Here is a 19,507-nt window from a genome sequence, read left to right as displayed (position 1 = left end):
CCCTTTGCAGTGCTTTCATGAAGAAGTAAGCAAGTCTGTGCCTGCATGGCTGGGTATTTGTTTTTATTTAGGTTGACATGATAAGAGAATGGCCAGGGAGGAAATGACAACAGTGGGAGACAAGATCAAGATAGAAGAAGGAAACTGAGATAAAGAGTGTTGGCTACAAACCTTGCTCAAACTGACAAGAATAGCGCCGTGCCCCTCACTCAGCAACATCTCTTAACTCAAGGGCTGACTGGCAGGGACAAGCCTGCCCAGGCTCCCGGAAGGTAAACACAGCGCAGAGGGCGGGGCCGAAGGCGGATTCGAGATGGGTGAGTGGTCAACCGTGAGTGATGGGCAGCTGCCATGTCCACGTGCTTTGGGCTTCGAACCAGCTGTCGCGAGAATTCGATGTAAATACACCGGTCTCCCTTCCTCAGGTTCCCAGCCTGAGGCGGACTGGTGAGGTACACAGGTTTCTGGGGCATTTTGCTGTTTGGAGACAAAGCCAAGAAGGTGCTGTCAGCAAGAAAATGAATATGTTTGTCATTCCTCCCCAGTGGCCTGTGTTCGCAACCGAACTTACATATTGTTGTGTTTTCCTCTCAGCTCCAGCGGATTGGCTAACTCCAGGAGGCGGGTCAGCTTCGAGTCTACTTGCTGGTTGGAGAAGCTGACCTCTAAGGGCGGTGCCTTGCCTTGGCCAGTTGGCGCCTGCGATTGGCTCGCGACCTGGTTCCGCCGAGGCGTGGTAGGAAGTGGGAACCGTCAATCACGAAGGGAGACTCCAAACAGTGAGGCTTGAGCTGGAGCGCAGCGTTTACCGGCGGGGCGGCCGGTGAGAGGGCTGGTGGGGTTGGGCTTTAGGGGAGGCTTGGCGAGGACGAGTGGCGAGTCGCGTGAGAGGACAGGGTTTGGCCGGCAGGAATTCGACGACTGAGAGGTGTCGAGAATGGAGGGGGGAGGGGAAGAGAGCAAGGGGCCAGAGGGCGGCCGGGGGCAGCGCGGCTAGGCATTGGAGGTGAGGTGGCGAGCGCCGGGCGACTCTGAGCAGAGGGGCCTGAGCGGGTGGTGAGGGGTAGTCCTCAGGAAACGGGGCCCCTCAAGGACAGCTCTTGAGAGGTAGTGGTTCAAGGAAGGAAGAGTGAAAGGGACCTGTCAGGGCTGAGGGGGCTGGTCGCGAAGGTTCCTCCTGAGGAGCTGAGGTGGTCGCGGTGCCGGTTGGGGGAAGGTGTTCTGGTTGTAGGAGGAGGGTCTCGCCAGTTTGACGAGTTTTCACAAGAGGTAATTGAATGTTCTCTTCTCAGAGGGGATGGCTGTAGACTTATTCAAGACTAGTGTCAGGGTTGCTCGTTCTTGAGCGCTGTGAAGAGGCCTCTGGAATTTCTGTCAGTTCTCTTTTAACCTCAAGCGAGAGGACTTCAGGCTCCTAAAGCCTTTCCAGTGATTCACACGCTGGTGAGACCAGTCAGGGACCAGGGATTAGAGAAGGGATAGGAGAGTTTAAGGGGCTTCTCACTCATGAAAGTACATTATGCATTTGCTTGGATGGCAATGATTAGGTTACAATAGCAAATGGTTAAAAGAACAAACAAACATTTGTATTGTGGCTAGGCAGGGTTGCTCACAGATCCCCAACAGGTTTAGTTGAGAAGCTTTCAGATATCATGTCACTGCCTCAGTTTGCTCTTGTGGTATTGTACCATGTGTGTTTCCAGCATTTCAATAGAAAATTCCAGTTATTTGCATTATGGTTTACAAAAGGTAGCACACGTGTTTTCCTGTTGGATCTTATGCTGCTGTTTTTACATTAACAAAGTCTGGTTACAGTAACAGAGGCTTTAATAAGAGCCTTGACTAGTTCTGTGGTTTGAGATTTGGTGACATGTAAAAATGTTTTGATTGTGGGAACACTTTAAAGACTTGATTCTTCCAGTATGTTTCCCTTTCTGGTACAATAGAAATTGACTGAGAAAGTTTCTCCCATTTAAGGCCTTTTTGGCAAGGAGTTTCCAGGTAGTAACCCTAAGACTTTATTTACTCTTGTCTCCACAATAATCAATTTTTTTTTCTTTTTGCTCTGGAAACAGGTTTTATGAATGAAGCTATGGCTACAGATTCTCCTCGAAGACCCAGTCGATGTACTGGTGGGGTTGTGGTTCGACCTCAGGCTGTCACGTAAGTATATTTCACACTCATCAAATAGCTTGAGAATAGATGATACACAATAATAACCTTTACCTTTTTGTTTTGAATGCTGCTTACTTTTGCCAGTCTTTGTAGTTTTGGCTTACAAAAAGCACAGAATGAGTAAATAACATTGTCAGTGCCAAATGAAAGAAATAATAATGAGAGGGTGAAGTATTCAGCACATTTGTGAGGTACTGTACTAAACCCTGAGGAGCAGTGCTTTTCAAAATATAAGTTGAACAGATTAGTAGGACATTAAATAAATTTTAGGTCAGGACTAGGGTTTGATTTATTATTATTATTATTTTTTAAAGATTTATTTATTTTTATTACAAAGTCAGATATACAGAGAGGAGGAGAGACAAAGAGGAAGATCTTCCATCTGATGATTCTCTCCCCAAGTGAGCGCAATGGCCGATGCTGTGCCAATCTGGAGCCAGGAGCCAGGAACTTCCTCCAGGTTTCCCATACGGGTGCAGGATCCCAAAGCTTTGGGCTGTCCTCGACTGCTTTCCCAGACCACAAACAGGGAGCTAGATGGGAAGTAGATTAGAACCGGTGCCCATATGGGATCCCAGCAAGTTTAAGGCGAGGACTTTAGCTGCTAGGCCACGCCGCCGGGCCTTGATTTTTTATTATTTTTTAAAAAAGATTTATTGGTTTGAAAGAAAAAGGGAGAGACAGATCTTCCATCTACTAATGGCTGGGGCTGGTCCTGCCTTGAATTCTTTTTTAAAAAGACTTATTATTTTTATTGCAAAGTCAGATATACCGAGAGGAGGAGAGACAGAGGAAGATCTTCCGTCCGATGATTCATTCCCCGAGTGACTGCAGTGGCCGGAGCTCAGCTGATCTGAAGCCAGGAGCCAGGAGCCTCCTCTGGGCCTGTCACGCGGGTGCAGGATCCCAATGCTATGGACCATCCTCAACTGCCTTCCCAAGCCACAAGCAGGGAGCTGGATGGGAAGTAGGGCTACCGGGATTAGAACCGGTGCCCATATGGGATCCTGGCACTCTCAAGGCGAGGACTTTAGCCGCTAGGCCACGATGCTGGATCCTTGCCTTGAATTCTGTCAGGTTCTTCTGTGTGAGTCCAGGTTCTTGGACTGTGTCACTCATGGACTATCCTCTGCTGTTTTCTTCTTCTTTTCTTTTTTTTTTTTTTTTAAGATTTATTTATTTTTATTGCAAAGTCAGATATACAGAGAGAAAGATCTTCTGTCTGAGGATTCACTCCCCAAGTGACCACAATGGCCAGTGCTGTGCTGATCCGAAGTCAGGAGCCGGGAAGTTCCTCCAGGTCTCCCACACGGGTGCAGGGTCCCAAAGCTTTGGGCTGTCCTTGACTGCCTTCCCAGGCCACAAGCAGAGAGCTGGATGGGAAGTAGAGCAGATGGGATTGGAACTGGCACCCATATGGGATCCTGGCATGTTCAAGTTGAGGACCTTAGCCACTAGGCCACTGTGCCAGGCCCCTCTGCTGTTTTCCTACGTATACATATCAGCAGAGAGCTGGACTTGTACTCGTACAGGATGCTAGCATTACAGGTAGTAGCTTAACTCACTTTTTTACAATTTTGGGAGTAGTATGGCTTTATTACATACACAGATATATTCACATGTGCTGTATGTTTCCAAGATGGTGATGTAAAATATGTGGTTTAAAGGTTTGAAATGATCAGAGAAGGTTTTATTAAGAATGTAACATTCGGGCCCGGCGGTGTGGCCTAGCGGCTAAAGTCCTCGCCTTGAAAGCCCCGGGATCCCATATGGGCGCCGGTTCTAATCCCAGCAGCTCCACTTCCCATCCAGCTCTCTGCTTGTGGCCTGGGAAAGCAGTTGGGGACGGCCCAATGCCCAATGCATTGGGACACTGCACCCGCTTGGGAGACCTGAAAGAGGTTCCAGGTTCCCGGCATCGGATCGGCACAGCATTGGCCCGTTGCGGCTCACTTGGGGAGTGAATCATCGGATGGAAGATCTTCCTCTCTGTCTCTCCTCCTCTGTGTATATCTGGCTGTAATAAAATCAATAAATCTTTAAAAAAAAAAGAATGTAACATTCAGTGTACATCTTTAAATGGAAAATTGAATTCAGGCACTAAAGGTCAGTTATACATTTCGGCAAAAGGAATATGGTAAGAAGGTACGGGAAAGGTGGACTGTCTTTACAAATGCTCCTGAGGAGAATTGTACTATTTTGGCTCATTTTCTTTTCTTTTTTTTTTTTAAAGATTTATTTTCATTACAAAGTCAGATATACTGAGAGGAGGAGAGACAGAGAGGAAGTGGAGCTGCTGGGATTAGAACCAGTGGTCATATGGGATCAAGGCGAGGACCTTAGCCACTAGGCCATGCCGCTGTTGGCTCATTTTCTTAGTGTTGTTTACCAACATAGAGAAATACTGACTTCTCGGAGTCCAATATGTAACACGGAATGTTTCTTACACAAATTCATTTTATTTAACTTGAAAGGCAGATTTTCAGAAAGAAAAGGAGAGAAAGAAACAGGGAGAGACAGAGATAGAGATTCAGTTTGCTGGCTCACTCCACAAATGCTGCAATGGTTGCAGTTGGGATAGTCTAAAGCCAGGATGGAGCCTGAAGTTTCTTCCAGGTCTCCTGTGTGAGGGCCCGAGAATTTGGGCCATCTTCTGCTGCTTTCCTTGGCATGCTAATGGTGAGCTGAATTGGATGTAGAGCAACTGAGACTCAAGCCAGTGCCCATATGTGATGTCTGTGCCGCAGTCTGAGGCTTAACCTGCTAAATGTGGCACCAGCTGCACAATGTGGCATTTAAAAAGAGGCTATTTTATGATAATATGTCTTTTTGCCTGCTAGATTTCCAGAACTATGTTTATTTTCTAACTGTGAATTATGGCAACGAATACATTAAGTGGTGGATTAGATCCTATTTTAATCTTCATTTTACTGATGAGGAAACCAAAGCAGAGAGAAATTTTTGTTGTCCTTGATAGTAGCCAAGAAGGGGAGCTGGGATCAAAGCCAGGCAGCTTGTCTCTTACATGTGGGCCCGTATGTGCTATTCCGTGCTGCCTTACCATACGGCATTCTTTATAGTTTTGCTTTTTTTTTTTTTTGAGGATTTTTAAAAAAGTTACTTTTATTGGTGCCCAGCACAGAGGCCTTGTAGCTAAAGTCTTCACCTTGTATGCGCCCAAATCCCATATGGGCGCCAGTTCTAAGCCGGGCAGCCCCGCTTCCCATGCAGCTCCCTGCTTGTGGCCTGGGAAAGCAGTCTAGGACAACCCAAGGTCTTGGGACCCTACACCCAAGACCTTGGGTGGCCCTCTGGGGTCTTTGGGCTCTGAGCTCCTGGCTTCAGATCTTCCTCACTGTCTCTCCTCCTCTCTGTGTATCTGCCTTTCCAATAAAAGTAAATACATCTTTCTTTAAAAAGTAACTTTCATTGGAAAGGCGGTTTTTCAGAGAGAAGGAGTTTTAAAAATCTTCCATCCGCTGATTCACTCCCCAGGTAGCCACAATGGCTGGGCCTGAGCCGAACTGAAACCAGGAGCCAGGAGCTTTTACTGGGCAGGGAGCTAGAAAGGAAGTGGAACAAATGGGATATTAACCGACACCTAAATGGGATCCTGGCACATGCAAGGCAAGGAGTTAGCCACTAGGTTGCCATGCCAGGTCCATAAGTTGCTTGTGTGTGTGTGTGTGTGTGCGTGCGCAATACTTAATTTTAGTGGCTTATAAAAAAATCTCAGTAATTCATTGTTCTTTTAGCAAATAATGTTTCACATCTACTCCATGTCCAAAAGCTGGTGTATTAATTTTGGAGATCAAAGGAAAATTTGAGAGATATATTCCTTCCTGAAATGCAGTTTATATTCTAGTGGATGACATTGGAAATAAGTGAATAAGTAGCTACAGATTGTGATCCATGCATTGTGTGCTGTGGTACAGAATAACAGGGGAGTGTATACTTTTTTTTTTTTTTAGATTTTTAACATTGTTTACATAGTTGAGAACACATGTCCATGTGGGTCTCTGATTAGGGTGGGGAAGGTCAAAGTATGGAAGAAGGTGGATGAAACAAATGTTTCAGTTTTTTTTTCCTGTGTCCAAAAGGAGGGAAGGGGAGGAGGCTACTGTTTACTGTAAATCTACATCAGCACCTGGGAATGGAATGACAGCCCTTTGCTGATACCTAAAGACCCCTATGTGAGGAAGAGTGTTTCAAGGATGTTACTTGAGTGGTTTTGATAGTTTTGAGGCATAATTGGCTTTGTTGTACCTGGTTTGAGAAAATCAAGGTCTATTGTCTGACCAAGTCCTCCTTAGTGTGCATCTATAGACCCAGGAATGTGATGTAAAGCTTGGCCAGGAGACTGGTCCAACCTGTTCTGCTTTCCATTCCCTGATGAGGCACTTGACATCCTTTGTTGGCCTAGATGACTGGCTGTCATGTCCCCTATGTGCTTATGGGTGTGTTGTTCACCGCACAGGCATCAGCAACTGAGGAGCTTTAGTACCAATATATACATTCCAAGGTTGGACCTTATATATTGTGATTTTCCCTGTGGCTGGGATTTGAGTCTAGCAATCTAGTTGGGGAGTCCCCCAAGAAACACTGCCTGGGATAACTTCAGACTTGACTTGTGTATGCCAGCCAGTGCAGGCTCAGGTGTTGTCTGTTACTTGCACCAAGCAATGCGCATATCAGTGGATGCATTCACCTGGTCAGTTCTGCACCCAGCCCTTCTCTCATGTGAACTTGTATGTGCTGTGGTCTAGCCCATCCCAGCCCGCTACAGATTGGGTCTTCATGCATACCAACAAGGTACTGTGACCACTACCCCAATAGTTCCCACTAGGCCCACCTCCAGCCCCAGTTTTTGTGTGCATTGGCATGTGCTGTGGCCTAGTCAGGTCTGTCCTGCATTCTGTCTGGATTTTGTGCATACCTGTGAGTGCTGCACCTTAGCTCAGCCTAACCTACCCCCAGATCTGGCCCACATAGATGCCAATGGTTGCTGCTGCCTTGACTAGCCTTGCCTGTCTCCAGCCATGGCTCTTAGGATCACCAGCAGGAACTGCAGCCCATCAGGGGAGTGCCCACAGTTCCCTTGCTAGGCCTGTTCCCAGCGCTGGAGCTTGTGTCTACCAGGGGGTACTGTGGTTCAGCCAGTCATGACTTGGCACACAATCATAGAATTTGGTAGCAGGTGCTGCAGCCTAACTTGGCTGAAATGTACTTATTCTGGCTCTCGTGCATAGCAGCGGGTCAGCAACCTAGCCCAGACTGGCTTGCTTCCAGACTGCCCCACTCCCATTCCCAGCTTTCACACTCACCAGTGTGAAAGATCCCCAAAGATCACTACCAGGCTTGTTTCCAGCCCTGGGTTTTGCATATACTAACGAATGCTGTGGCCCAGTCTAAGATGGTTCACTCCTCAGTTTGCGTTTGCCAGCAGGTGCTACAGCCTGGCTCAGCCTGTCCCACTCCTAGTCCTGGCTCCCACTGGCAGATATAGCAGCCTAACCCAACCTAGTCTACTCTCAGCCCTCATGTGAACTGGCAGATGTTTTGATCCAACCCAACCTGGCCTGCACCCTGTTCTGGCTCTCAAATGGGCCAGTGTATGCTGTGGACTGGCCTAGCCCAACTCGCCCCGAGGTCCAGCTCACACATATGTCGATGGGAGCTGCTGCCATGACCAGCCTGGCCTGTCCCCAGTTATGGTTCTTGTGCTCACCATTGGGAGCTGCGGCCAGCAGGGTGTGCCTATAGTTCCCCTACCAAACCAACTCTCAGCCCTGGATCTTAACGCCTGCCAGCATATATTGTGGTACAGCCTGATATGACTTGTACCTAGCCTTGGCATTTGGCAGGAGGTACTGTGGCCTAAGCTAGCTGGAACATATCAATTTTGGCTCTTGTGTATGCTGGTGGGTACAGTAGCCTAACTCAGTCTTTGCTGTCTCATCCCATCTCACGCTCATCAGGGGAAGTAGCAGCCCAGCAGGGGAGTTCCTGAAGTTTCCATAGCAGGTCTGCTCCCAGGCGTAGGAGCATGCCTTTTACTGTCTGGGAAGCCCTCTCTGAGAAACAGTATCTCCCGGAAATGTGAAAGAAAGGGAAGGGTGGATGAAGGAATCAAGCAGAAAGAATAAGTTAAAGATGAGCTTGATACAGTATAAGACATTTTTCTGTTTTTGTTTTTTTTAAGAATTATTTATTTTTGTTTGAAAGGTAGAGTTACAGAGATAGAGTTAGAGAGACAGAGATAGATCTTTGATTGCCGATTCATTCCCCAAATGGCTCTTTTTTTTTAGGATTTATTTTATTTTTATTGTAAAGTCAGATATACACAGAGGAGGAGAGACAGAGAGAAAGATCTTTCATCCAATGATTCACTCCCCAAGTGACCGCAACAGCCAGTACTGTGTCAATGTGAAGCCGGGAGCCAGGAGCTCTTCCGGGTCTCCCACGTGGGTGCAGGGTCCCAGTGCTCTGGGCTGTCCTCGTCTGCCTTCCCAGGCTACCAGGAGGGAGCTGGATGGGAAGCGGGGCCGCAGGGATTAGAACTGGCGCCCATATGGGATCCTGGCATATTCAAGGTGAGGACTTTAGCCAGTAGGCTACCACACTGGGCCCGCCCAAATGGCTCTTACTAGCCAGGGTTGGACGAAGCCAAAGTCAGGAGCTTTGAGCTTCCTCCAGGTCTCCCATGTGGGTATTGGGGTTCGAGTACGTGAGTCATCTTCTGCTCCTTTCCCAGATACATTAGCAGGTAGCTGGATTGGCAATGAAGCAGTTGTGAATCAACCACTGCCCATATGGGTTGCTGGTGAAATAGGTGACAGTTTACCATGCTACACCAAAACATCAGCTGCTATAGTATGTGAATTGATGTTGTGTTGCATGTGACTGAAGAAGAGTAAGTTAAGGAAATAATGAAAAAGTGAGACTGGAGAGGTAGACCTAATTTTTTTAAAGGAAGGACTGATCAGATTTTGTATACCTAGGGTAAATATTTTAAAAGATTTATTATTTCTTTGACAAGCAAAGGGTCAGGGTTGGAGAGAGACAGAGATCTTTTATCAACGTTTTACTCCCCAAATGGCTTCAATAGCTAAGGCTGGGTCAGTCCAAAGTCATGAGCTAGAAGCTCCATCCACAACTCCTGCATGGGTGGTAGGGGCCAACCACTTGAGCCTTTGTCAGTAGACTTCCCAGGCAGACTCACAGGAAGCTGGATTGAATTCAGGATCCAGAACTCAAATTGGCATTCCTGTCGGGGCTGTGGGCTAAGATTTAGGTGGCTCAGTCTGTAAAGCCACAATGTTTATGCTGTTATATTATTTTTATAGGGTTTAGGATAAGTGATATTATATATGTTTTTTAAAGATTTATTTATTTTTATTACAAAGTCAGATATACAGAGAGGAGGAGAGATACAGAGGAAGATCTTCTGTCCGATGATTTACTCCCCAAGTGAGCCGCAAGAGCCGGTGCTGCGCCGATCCGATGCCGGGAACCAGGAACCTCTTTCAGGTCTCCCACACGGGTTCAGGGTCCCAAGGCTTTGGGCTGTCCTCAACTGCTTTCCCAGGCCACAAGCAGAGAGCTGGATGGGAAGTGGAGCTGCCGGAATTAGAACCGGCGCCCATATGGGATCCCGGGGCTTTCAAGGCGAGGACTTTAGCTGCTAGGCCACGCCGCCAGGCTCGATATTATATTCTTCAAGTGTAATTTCTGACCTTTCTCCTGAACTGAATTCAATTTAGTTTTTTGAAGAAATTGTTCTTCACTTGATATCCATTTCTTCACTTTCATGTATTTTAAGATTTCTTGGGCCCTGCATGGTGGCCTAGTGGCTAAAATCCTCGCCTTGAACATACTGGGATCCCATATGGGTGCCGATTCTAATCTTGGCAGCCTCACTTTCCATCCAGCTCCCTGCTTGTGGCCTGGGAAAGCAGTCGAGGACAGTCCACAGCCTTGGGACCCTGCACCCGTGTGGGAGACCTGGAAGAGTTCCTGGCTTCAGAACAGTACAGTATAGGCCATTCTGGTCTTTTGCAGGATGAATCATCGGACGGAAGATCTTTCTGTCTCTCCTCCTCTCAATATATCTGACTTTGCAATAAAAATAAATAAATCTTTAAAAAAAAAGATTTCTTCATCCCTTATCTATGCAAAAAATTGTCAGAAATTTAAATTTGGTAGTTTGGGGCATGAATTATAAAATGAAAGAGATCTCTCCCCATTTCTTTTCACTGTACCATTTGAATAAATAAATAGTTTTCAAATTTAGAAAAATAAGTTAGAGAGTAAGCTTTCATCTATTGTTTCATTCCCCAAAGCCCACATTGGCTGGCAAGGGGCCTAGGCGAAGCTGGGAGTAGAAGGCTGAAATCAGTCACCTTCATGGATGATAGGAACTTAGTCAAGTGTAACCTTTGCTTTGTGAGGGTCTGCATGAGCTGGAAGCTGGAATAAGGAACTGGGGCTTGAAGTCAAACCCAAGCACTCCAATGTGGCATAGGACTTCTTAAGCAGATTTTTTTTTTTAAGATTTGTTTTATTTTTATTGGAAAGTCCGATATACAGAAAGGAGATACAGAGAGAAAGATGTTTTCTCCGCTAATTCACTCCGCAAGTTGTCGCAATGGTCAGAGCTGAGCTGGTTCGAAGCCAGGAACCAGAGTTTTCTTCCTCCAGGTCTCCCACGTGGGTACAGGGTCCCAAGGCTCTGGCCCAATCTCGACTGCTTTCCCAGGTTACAAGTAGGGAGCTGGATGAGAAGCATGGCTGCTGGATTAGAGCCGGGGCTCATATGGGATCCCAGTATGTGCAAGGCAAGGACTTCAGCTGCTAGGCCACAGTATCAGGCCCTTAAGCAGCTTGCTAACTGCTGAATTATAAGTTCTTATCTCCTGAGTACTTTCTAAAACTTTTTAAAAGGTTTATTAATTTATTTGAAAGACAGGGTGACATGGATGGAGCTAAAGATTTTCTGTCTATTGTTTTGTTTCCCAAATGGCAGCAACGGCTAGGGATGGGCCAGGAGCCAAGAACTCCCATCAGTCTGCCACAAGGGTGACAAGCACTCAAGTACCTGGGCCATCGTGCTCTGCCTTTTCAGATGTGTTTATTCACTGGAAGGTGAATTGGAAGGGGAGAAGCAAGGACTCGTAACAGGCACTTTAGTATGGGTTGTGGGCATCCCACGCAGTGGCTTGCTTTGCTGTGCTGGAAGTCCTGCTCCTAATAACTTGTTCTGGTGTCTGCATCTGCAGCAAATTGTGGGCTGATTTTTCATACAGGTAAGAGACTAAGCTAAGAAACAATTTAAAGAGAATATCTGTAAACACTGAGTCACCAGCAACAATGTTTCTTATTCTAGTTAGGACATTCTTCTGCCCTGACTCAGGAAGAAGGTACTGCTTTAGACAGGTATTCTTGTCATTTCCTTCTAGTTCAAGGTAGACAATACCTATGTCAAATTGGGAGAGCATGGCTTTTTTTAAAGTTTATTTATTTTTATTACAAAGTCAGATATACAGAGAGGAGGAGAGACAGAGAGGAAGATCTTCTGTCTGATGTTTCACTCCCCAAGTGACTGCAACGGCTGGTGCAGCACCATTCTAAAGCCAGGAGCCAGGAACCTCCTCCAGGTCTCCCACATGGGTGCAGGGTCCCAAGGCTTTGGGCTTTCTTCAACTGCTTTCCCAGGCCACAAGCAGGGAACTGGATGGGAAGTGGAGTTGCTGGGGTTAGAACCGGCGCCCATATGGGATCCCGGCACATTCAAGGTGAGGACTTTAGCCGATAGGCCATGCCGCTGGGCCCAAGAGCATGACTTTTAAAAAGATAATGTTTAAAAAAATTTGCAAGCCCATTTATATTAAATGATAAGTTCAGAGACTCATGAAACCTCTATCTATATAGCAGATAATTGGGTAATAAGAGTAATTTTCAACCTTTGTTGTAATGTTATGAATAACTGTCAGGTCTTGAAAATAGAGCTTTTCCAAAGCCTGAATTTTTATGACTGATTTTGTCATTTTCACTTTTGTCCAGAGAGCAGTCCTACATGGAGAGTGTTGTGAATTTTCTGCAGGATGTTGTGCCACAGGTGAGTTTTGATGTTTGGTTAGAGTGGTTTTAGCTTTGGTCAAGGGAACTCTGAATGATCTGGATTTTAAACTGGATACTAATGTCAGAGCAACCTGAGAAAGGCGTTTGATGTTTTGGCATCCTGAGCAATGAGAGGGTGGAATTTTTTTTTAAAAGATTTATTTATTTTTATTACAAAGTTAGATATACAGAGAGGAGGAGAGACAGAGAGGAAGATCTTCCGTCCGATGATTCACTCCCCAAGTGAGCCGCAACGGCCGGTGCGCTCCGATCCGATGCCGGGAACCAGGAACCTCTTTCAGGTCTCCCACAAGGGTGCAGGGTCCCAATACATTGGGCCGTCCTCGACTGTTTTCCCAGGCCACAAGCAGAGAGCTGGATGGGAAGTGAATCTGCCGGGATTAGAACCGGCGCCCATATGGGATCCCAGGGCATTCAAGGCGAGGACTTTAGCCAGTAGGCCACGCCGCCAGGCCAGGAATTTGTTATTGTGTAAGATGTGCCTCAATTTTTGGCTTAACGGTGATGACAGTATTATTATTCCTTTGCTCTTGTTCTCCTCAAGGGCATCAGGGTGAAATGTTAGCTCAGAGTTGTGGGTCTTGTAGTCTTATGTTTGCATCCTATCTCAAATCCTTGTATTGTCTGTATTAAGTGTTACCTGTCAGAGGTGAGAAAAACCATTTATACTATATGTCTGATTATTGACATGAACTGAATAATTACACTTCTGCACAAATATCTTTTAGTAACTTTTATGTCAAAAAGGATGTACCTTATTATTCTTATAAGTTTTTTTTTTTTAAAATATTACTGTTTTATTTATTTGAAAGGCAGAGTTACAGAGGGAAAGGGAGCTGGAGAGAGAGAAGATGGGAGAGATCTTCCATCTGCTTATTCCCTTAAACTCCAACCAGATTTCCCACATGAGTACAAGGGCTCAAGTCCGTGTCCATCTTCCACTGATTTCGCAGGTACATTGTCAGGGAACTGGATTGAAGTGAAGCAGCCAGAACTCAACTCATATGGGATACTGGCATTGTAGTCGGCCACTTAACCTGCTGTGCCACAGTGCTGGCCCTAATTTACAAGAGATGAAAACAGGGATATCTTCCATCCACTAGTTCACCCTCCAGGATGTACACAAAATCCAGGGTGGAGCCAGGCCTGGAATCCAGGACCCAGGAACTTCATCTAGGTGTCCCACGTTGGTGCAGGGACCCAAGAACTTAGGCCATATTCCACTGCTTTCTCAGGCACATTAATAGGTGTGAGTTGATTGGAAGTGGATCGGAAGTGAAGTAGATAGGAATTGAATTGGCTTAACGTGCTGTACAATCTCAAGCTGTGCAAGTTTACTGTGAAAATATGGATTAGAATGGGGACTATGGAAATGAAACTGTACACGTGGATTAAAAATTAGAATGTTCATTCAAAAAATTGTTTGTCCCTTGTGTGCAATTTGTTACTCTAGTTATTGTGGGAAAAAAAGCAAAAACTTAGGCAAGAAACTTTTTTTTTTTACTATGGACAATGCTGTATTTTTTTGTGTGCCTTAGAATATTTTTATTTTTATTTTTTTCCATTTACTCTGTTACATCTATGCAGCACTGCTTTTATTTATTTATTTTTTAAATTATTTATTATTTAACTTCATTAATTACATTGTATTATGTGACACAGTTACATAGATACTTGGGTTCTCCCCACCCCTCCCCAAACCCTCCCACCATGGTGGACTCCTCCACCTTGTTGCATAACCACAGCTCAAGTTCAGTTGAGATTTCCCCATTGCAAGCGTATACCAAACATAGAGTCCAACATCTTATTGTCCAGTCAAGTTCAACGGCTTCTTAGGTATACCCTCTCTGGTCTGAAGACAGAGCCAGCAGAGTATCATCCCAGTCAATTGAAAGCTCCAACATACCATCAGCAAAAATTTACATCATTATGGAATTAATTGAGATAGTAATGAGTAACCAATATGTTAAAGATAAATGCGAGTTCCCAGCCACCTTCTGTGACCACCTCACCTATACTTCAATTTTAGTTTATACACAACATATAACATTCAAAACATAACATGTTATACATAACATCATATCATCTTAAATTAAGGCAAACATGTGGTATTTAACCTTTTGGGATTGGCTCATTTCCCTTAGCATTATGGTTTCCAGTTTGGCCCATTTGGCCACAAAGAACTACATTTTGTTTTTTTTAATAGCTGAGTAGTATTCCATGGAGTAGATGAACCATAGCTTTCTTATCCAATCCTCTGTTGATGGGCATTTTGGTTGCTTCCATGTTTTTGCAATTACTGATTGTGCTGCTATGAGCATAGGAGTGCATGTTGGTTTCTCATAAAACAAGTGATCTGGATATATTCCTAGGAGTGCTATTGCTGGATCATACGGTATGTTGAATTTGAGTTGTTTGAATATTCTCCATACTGATTTCCATAGAGGCTGTACCAGCCTGCAGCCCCACCAGCAGTGGAGTAGGGATCCCTTTTCCCCGCAACCTCGCCAACAAGTGTTGTTGGGCAGCACTGCTTTTATGAGAAGGAATGGAGGTGGCTGTGTTTCAGAAAACTTTATCTGTGGATATAGTACCAAATTGGTGATCTATGATCTGTGGTAAACAGCTCACATAAAAGATGGCCACATAGAAGTCCAGAATAAAAGTATAAGCAGGGCCTGGCGGCGTAGCCTAGCGACTAAAGTCCTCACCTTGAACGCCCCGGGATCCCATATGGGCGCCGGTTCTAATCCCGGCAGCTCCACTTCCCATCCAGCTCCCTGCTTGTGGCCTGGGAAAGCAGTTGAGGACAGCCCAAAGCTTTGGGACCCTGCACCCGTGTGGGAGACCTGAAAGAGGTTCCTGGTTCCCGGCATTGGATCGGCGCAGCACCGGCTGTTGCGGCTCACTTGGGGAGTGAATCATCGGATGGAGGGTCTTCCTCTGTATCTCTCCTCCTCTCTGTATATCTGACTTTGTAATAAAAATAAATAAATCTTTAAAAAAATTTATAAGCAAAGTACCATAGTAACATAATAAAAGGAAAATACAGTTTAGTTGGATACCATTAGAGAAAACTTAATGAATGTGTTGCAGCTTCTACTGAGGCACCTGGTAAAATAAAATCCAATCCAATCTTGCCTGGGGATTTAATAATAACAAAGGAGAAGTTATTTATTTATTTATATTTGCCTGAAAGATAGAACCATCTAGAGATATCTTCCATTCACTATAACAGGTGGGGCTGGATCAGGCCAGAGCCAGGCTCTTGGAACTCAGGTTCTTGAGTCTTCACTTGATGCCTCTCAGGGTGCCCAGTGGCAGGAAGGAAGCTGGAATCAGAAGCACAGTCAGAACTGAAACCCAGGCACTGTGATGCAGCATGTGGCTGTCCCAAGAAAGCTGTCTCTGTGGAGCCAAACACTTGCTTGGCAAAGAAATTACAATTTAACATTTTGTACATTAGGGTTAAGTACTTTAGAGAGTGCAACATTGATAGTAGATTAGGATTTTCATTCAGCTCTCTGGGGAGTTGAATCTTTCTAAAATTACTGTCTCTATGCATAAAATAACATTAATTATTGTAAATTTGAGGCCTAAAGGATGTCATATGTATATATCATAAAATAAAGCATATTTCAAGTTGTCTGACTCAGAAGTCTGATGAGACTAGAAATCCTGGGGCAGAGGAGGATTTATAGCTGGCCCTCAGTGTTGAAATACTCAGAGGAACTGAAATGTCACTTAAAGTTATTTATTTGAAGGGCAGTTAGAGAGGTAATCACTGTAGGAGCATCTGACCATGTTTTCCTTGGGAAACCAATAACAGAAGTAACTTTTTCTCACTAGACATTTTGTTTTTGGTTAATTGACATAAAAATAGGATTTTCTGACATTTTCTGCATTCATTGGATACAGAATTGCACATTAGTACTTTGTGATCAGCCTTTGTAAAAATGGTATTTTCTACTGCTATTATGTTTGAGTCCTGCTCTGTTGCCGGAGTCATCATCACAGAACCTAGGAATTACTCTGTCGCTCCACACATATCCTCCTAAAGAGAGGAGGAGTTGTTGTACTAGATAGCAGCTGCTTTATTTATCACCTATTGTATTAATTCTATTTAGGTTCAGCTGATAGCACTGGAAGACTCTTAGAAAGCCCATAGTCATGCTCTGTGGTCTTAAGCATTCCACTTAATGAACATCTATTTAAAAAGCTGAATGAACTGTTAAAGTTCATCTTATTTTAGTATTTGTGAAATTTGCAGTTTTCATGTAAAAAATTGTGGCTAGCAAAAATGTCAGTTATACTTAAGCATGTAGTGATGTCATTGTCCCTAAAGAACAATGTAGTGTAATTAGAAATTATACTCCTGGGCCCAGTGCAATAGTCTAGTAGCTAAAGTCTTCACCTTGCATGCACTGGGATTCCATGTGGGTGCCAGTTCTAATCCCAGCAGCCCCACTTCCCATCCAACTCCCTGTCTGTGGTCTGGGATAGCAGTGGAGACTGGTCCAAGGCTTTGGGACCCTGCACCCGCATGGTACACACTGAAGAGGCTTCTGGTTCCTGGCTTTGGATTGGCTGAGCTATGGCCATTGTGACCACTTGGGGAATGGATCATTGGATGGAAGATCTTCCTCTCTGTCTCTCCTCCTCTCTGTATATCTGCGTTTCCAATAAAAATATGTACTCCTGATAGTAGCACGTGATTGAAGTTACTTTTTTTTTCCTGTTTGTTTTCTTTTTTCTTTTAAGATGTACTTATTTTTTATTGCAAAGTCAGATATACAGAGAGGGGGAGGGACAGAGAAAAAGATCTTAAGTACGATGAATCATTCCCCAAGTGAGCACAGCAGCCCGTGCTGTCTCGATCCGAAGCCGGGAGCCAGAAACTTTCCCCAGGTTCCCATGCGAGTGCAGGGTCCCAAGGCTTTGGGCCATCCTTGACTGCTTTCCCAGGCCACAAACAGGGAGCTGGATGGGAAGTAGGGCTGCAGGGATTCGAACCGGTGCCCATATGGGATCCCGGTGCTTTCAGCATGAGGGCTTCAGCTGCTAGGCCATGGTGCTGGGCCCTCTGTTTGTTTTCTTTATTTTTATTGGAAAGGCAGACTTAAAGAAAAGGAGAGACTGATCCACCATCTGCTGGTTCACTCCCCAAAGTGCTGCAAGAGCCAGTGCTGGGCCAGTCTGCAATCAGGATCTAGGAGCCAGAAGCTTCTTCTGGAATTCCCCTGAGGGTGCTGAGGCCCTAGGCCTTGGGCCGTTGTGTGTTGCTTTCTTAGGCTATAAACAGAAAGCTTTGTCAGAGTTGGAGCAGCCAGGACATGAACCAGCACTATATGGGATGCCGGTGCTTTCAGACAGAAGATTAACTGTAATGTTGACCCCTAGAAGTTGCTTTTTTTTTTTTTTCTTTTTCAAACGGTAAAATATAACTTAAGAGCCTGCAGAGAAAGATACCTATAGTCTTTGTAGCCATTTCTGGAAGTAACTGTGTTTATGACTGTGTATTTGTGTGTTGAGAAGCCGGATTAGGTATAAAAGATGTAAGTCTTGTCAGTAATGGGAAATGAATTTTGAGACCCGGCACTGTGGCCTAGTAGCTAATGTCCTCACCTTGCACATGCCGGGATCCCTTTTGGGCACCGGTTCTAATCCTGGCAGCCCCGCTTCCCAACCAGCTCCCTGCTGGTGACCTGGGAAGGCAGACGAGGACAGCCCAGAGCACTGGGACCCTGCACCTGCGTGGGAGACCCGGGGGAAGTTCCTTGCTGCTGGCTTCAGATTGGTGCAGCACCGGCCGTTGTGGTCACTCGGGGAGTGAATCATCGAACAGAAGGTCTTTCTCTCTGTCTCTCCTCCTCTGTGTATATCTGACTTTGCAATAAAAATAAATAAATATTTTAAAAATAAATATTAAAAAAAAGATCCAGTGGCAAAGTGGGGTTATAGTCAGTGCTGGGGCAAGCACAAGTTCATGTTGCAGTGCATGGTCCTCCATAAAACTGCAAGTGGGGCCCAGCTCTGTGCCCTATCAGCTTAAATCCTCGCCTTGAATGTGCCGGCAACCCATATGGGCACCGGTTCTAATCCCAGAAGCCCTACTTTCCATCCATGGGATACCTGGAAGAGGTTCTGGGCTCCTGGTTTCGAGGTTCTGGGCTCCTCACTTCGTTGTAGTCTTTTGGGGAGTGAATCATTGGACAGAAGCTCTTTCCCGCTGTCTCTCCTCCTCTCTGTATATCTGACTTTGCAATAAAAATAAAATCTTAAAAAGAAATAAGATAGCATGTGAGGACAATGTGGATTGTGGATGAGAATGTCTCATTGAGAGTAAAGCATGTGAACAGAGGAAAAGTGGATCATAACTGGAGAGAATGATGCCCGGTAGTGATATTTGAGCAATCCCATAGGAATGTATGTCAGAAGTGATTCTCATGTCCCTATTCAGCCTCAGAATTTGTTCAAAAATGCTTGCTAAAAGAGCACAGAATTTGCTAAGAAGCAAGGTAAATACAGTGACAAAGGAAAAAGCCTGGTTAGTGGAAGCCTTTTTCCCCACTATGGGGAAGGCCAGACTTTCAGTGATGCTGGTGCATGGAGGGTTCCCTTTGATGCCAGCTGTTCTGCCTGATACTGGAAAATCAAAGCAGAACCTCTGGGAGAAGATGCACCACAGTAGAGATAATGATGAATGATACTGTGCCTGGGAAAGAGTCTGAAAATAAGTCTGCCCCCTTGTCAATAGATTTAGACATGTTCCTGAATTACCAGATTGAAGAAAAGCCTGGCAGGAAAAAGAGAAATTGCCCTAAATGTGGTATGGTATTCAAGATTAAATCTTGGAGCAGAGATTAGACAGTAGCAGACAAACTTGTGAAATCTAAATAAAGTTAGAGTTAATTAATTATGGTGCCTAATATTAGTTTCATGGTTCTGACAGATGAATTGTGGCCAAGCGAGATTTCATGACATAATTGAGGTTAGGATGAGCCAGTTGAGGAGAAATGTAAGTTCTCATGTCTGTGTTTACTAACTTAAAATTATTCAATGAAGTGCAGATTTTCTTTTGTCAATGTCCTGCACAAATCAGTTTTTTTTTTAAACCAAGATAATTGGGGTTGGTGCTGTGGTATATCAAACAAAACCCCTCCCTATGGTGCCAGCTTCCCAAAAGGACACC

At 45.0% G+C, this 19,507-nt stretch overlaps 1 protein-coding gene across 6 annotated transcripts in view; it reads left to right on the top strand.

Annotated features, from left to right (window-relative positions):
* Positions 1-399: 399 nt before the first annotated feature.
* Positions 400-19,507, top strand: part of BCAS3 (BCAS3 microtubule associated cell migration factor) — a 546,677-nt gene continuing 527,569 nt past the window's right edge. For 2 of the 6 annotated variants that reach the window (XM_058675591.1, XM_058675589.1), the window contains exons 1-4: positions 403-452; positions 595-823; positions 2,076-2,163; positions 12,238-12,292. In XM_058675591.1, coding sequence (XP_058531574.1) covers positions 2,081-2,163; positions 12,238-12,292 — 138 coding nt within the window. In that variant the 5' untranslated portion in view covers positions 403-452; positions 595-823; positions 2,076-2,080. Of the gene's footprint in view, positions 453-594; positions 929-2,075; positions 2,164-12,237; positions 12,293-19,507 lie in introns of those variants that run through there. The other 4 variants (XM_058675587.1, XM_058675590.1, XM_058675592.1 and 1 more) reach the window with 4 other exon arrangements.

The sequence above is a fragment of the Ochotona princeps genome, chromosome 17 (genome assembly GCF_030435755.1).
Source record: "Ochotona princeps isolate mOchPri1 chromosome 17, mOchPri1.hap1, whole genome shotgun sequence".
Taxonomy (NCBI): domain Eukaryota; kingdom Metazoa; phylum Chordata; class Mammalia; order Lagomorpha; family Ochotonidae; genus Ochotona; species Ochotona princeps.
The sequence above is the reverse complement of the archived record's forward strand: the minus strand, read 5'-3'. Positions and strand labels throughout refer to the sequence as shown.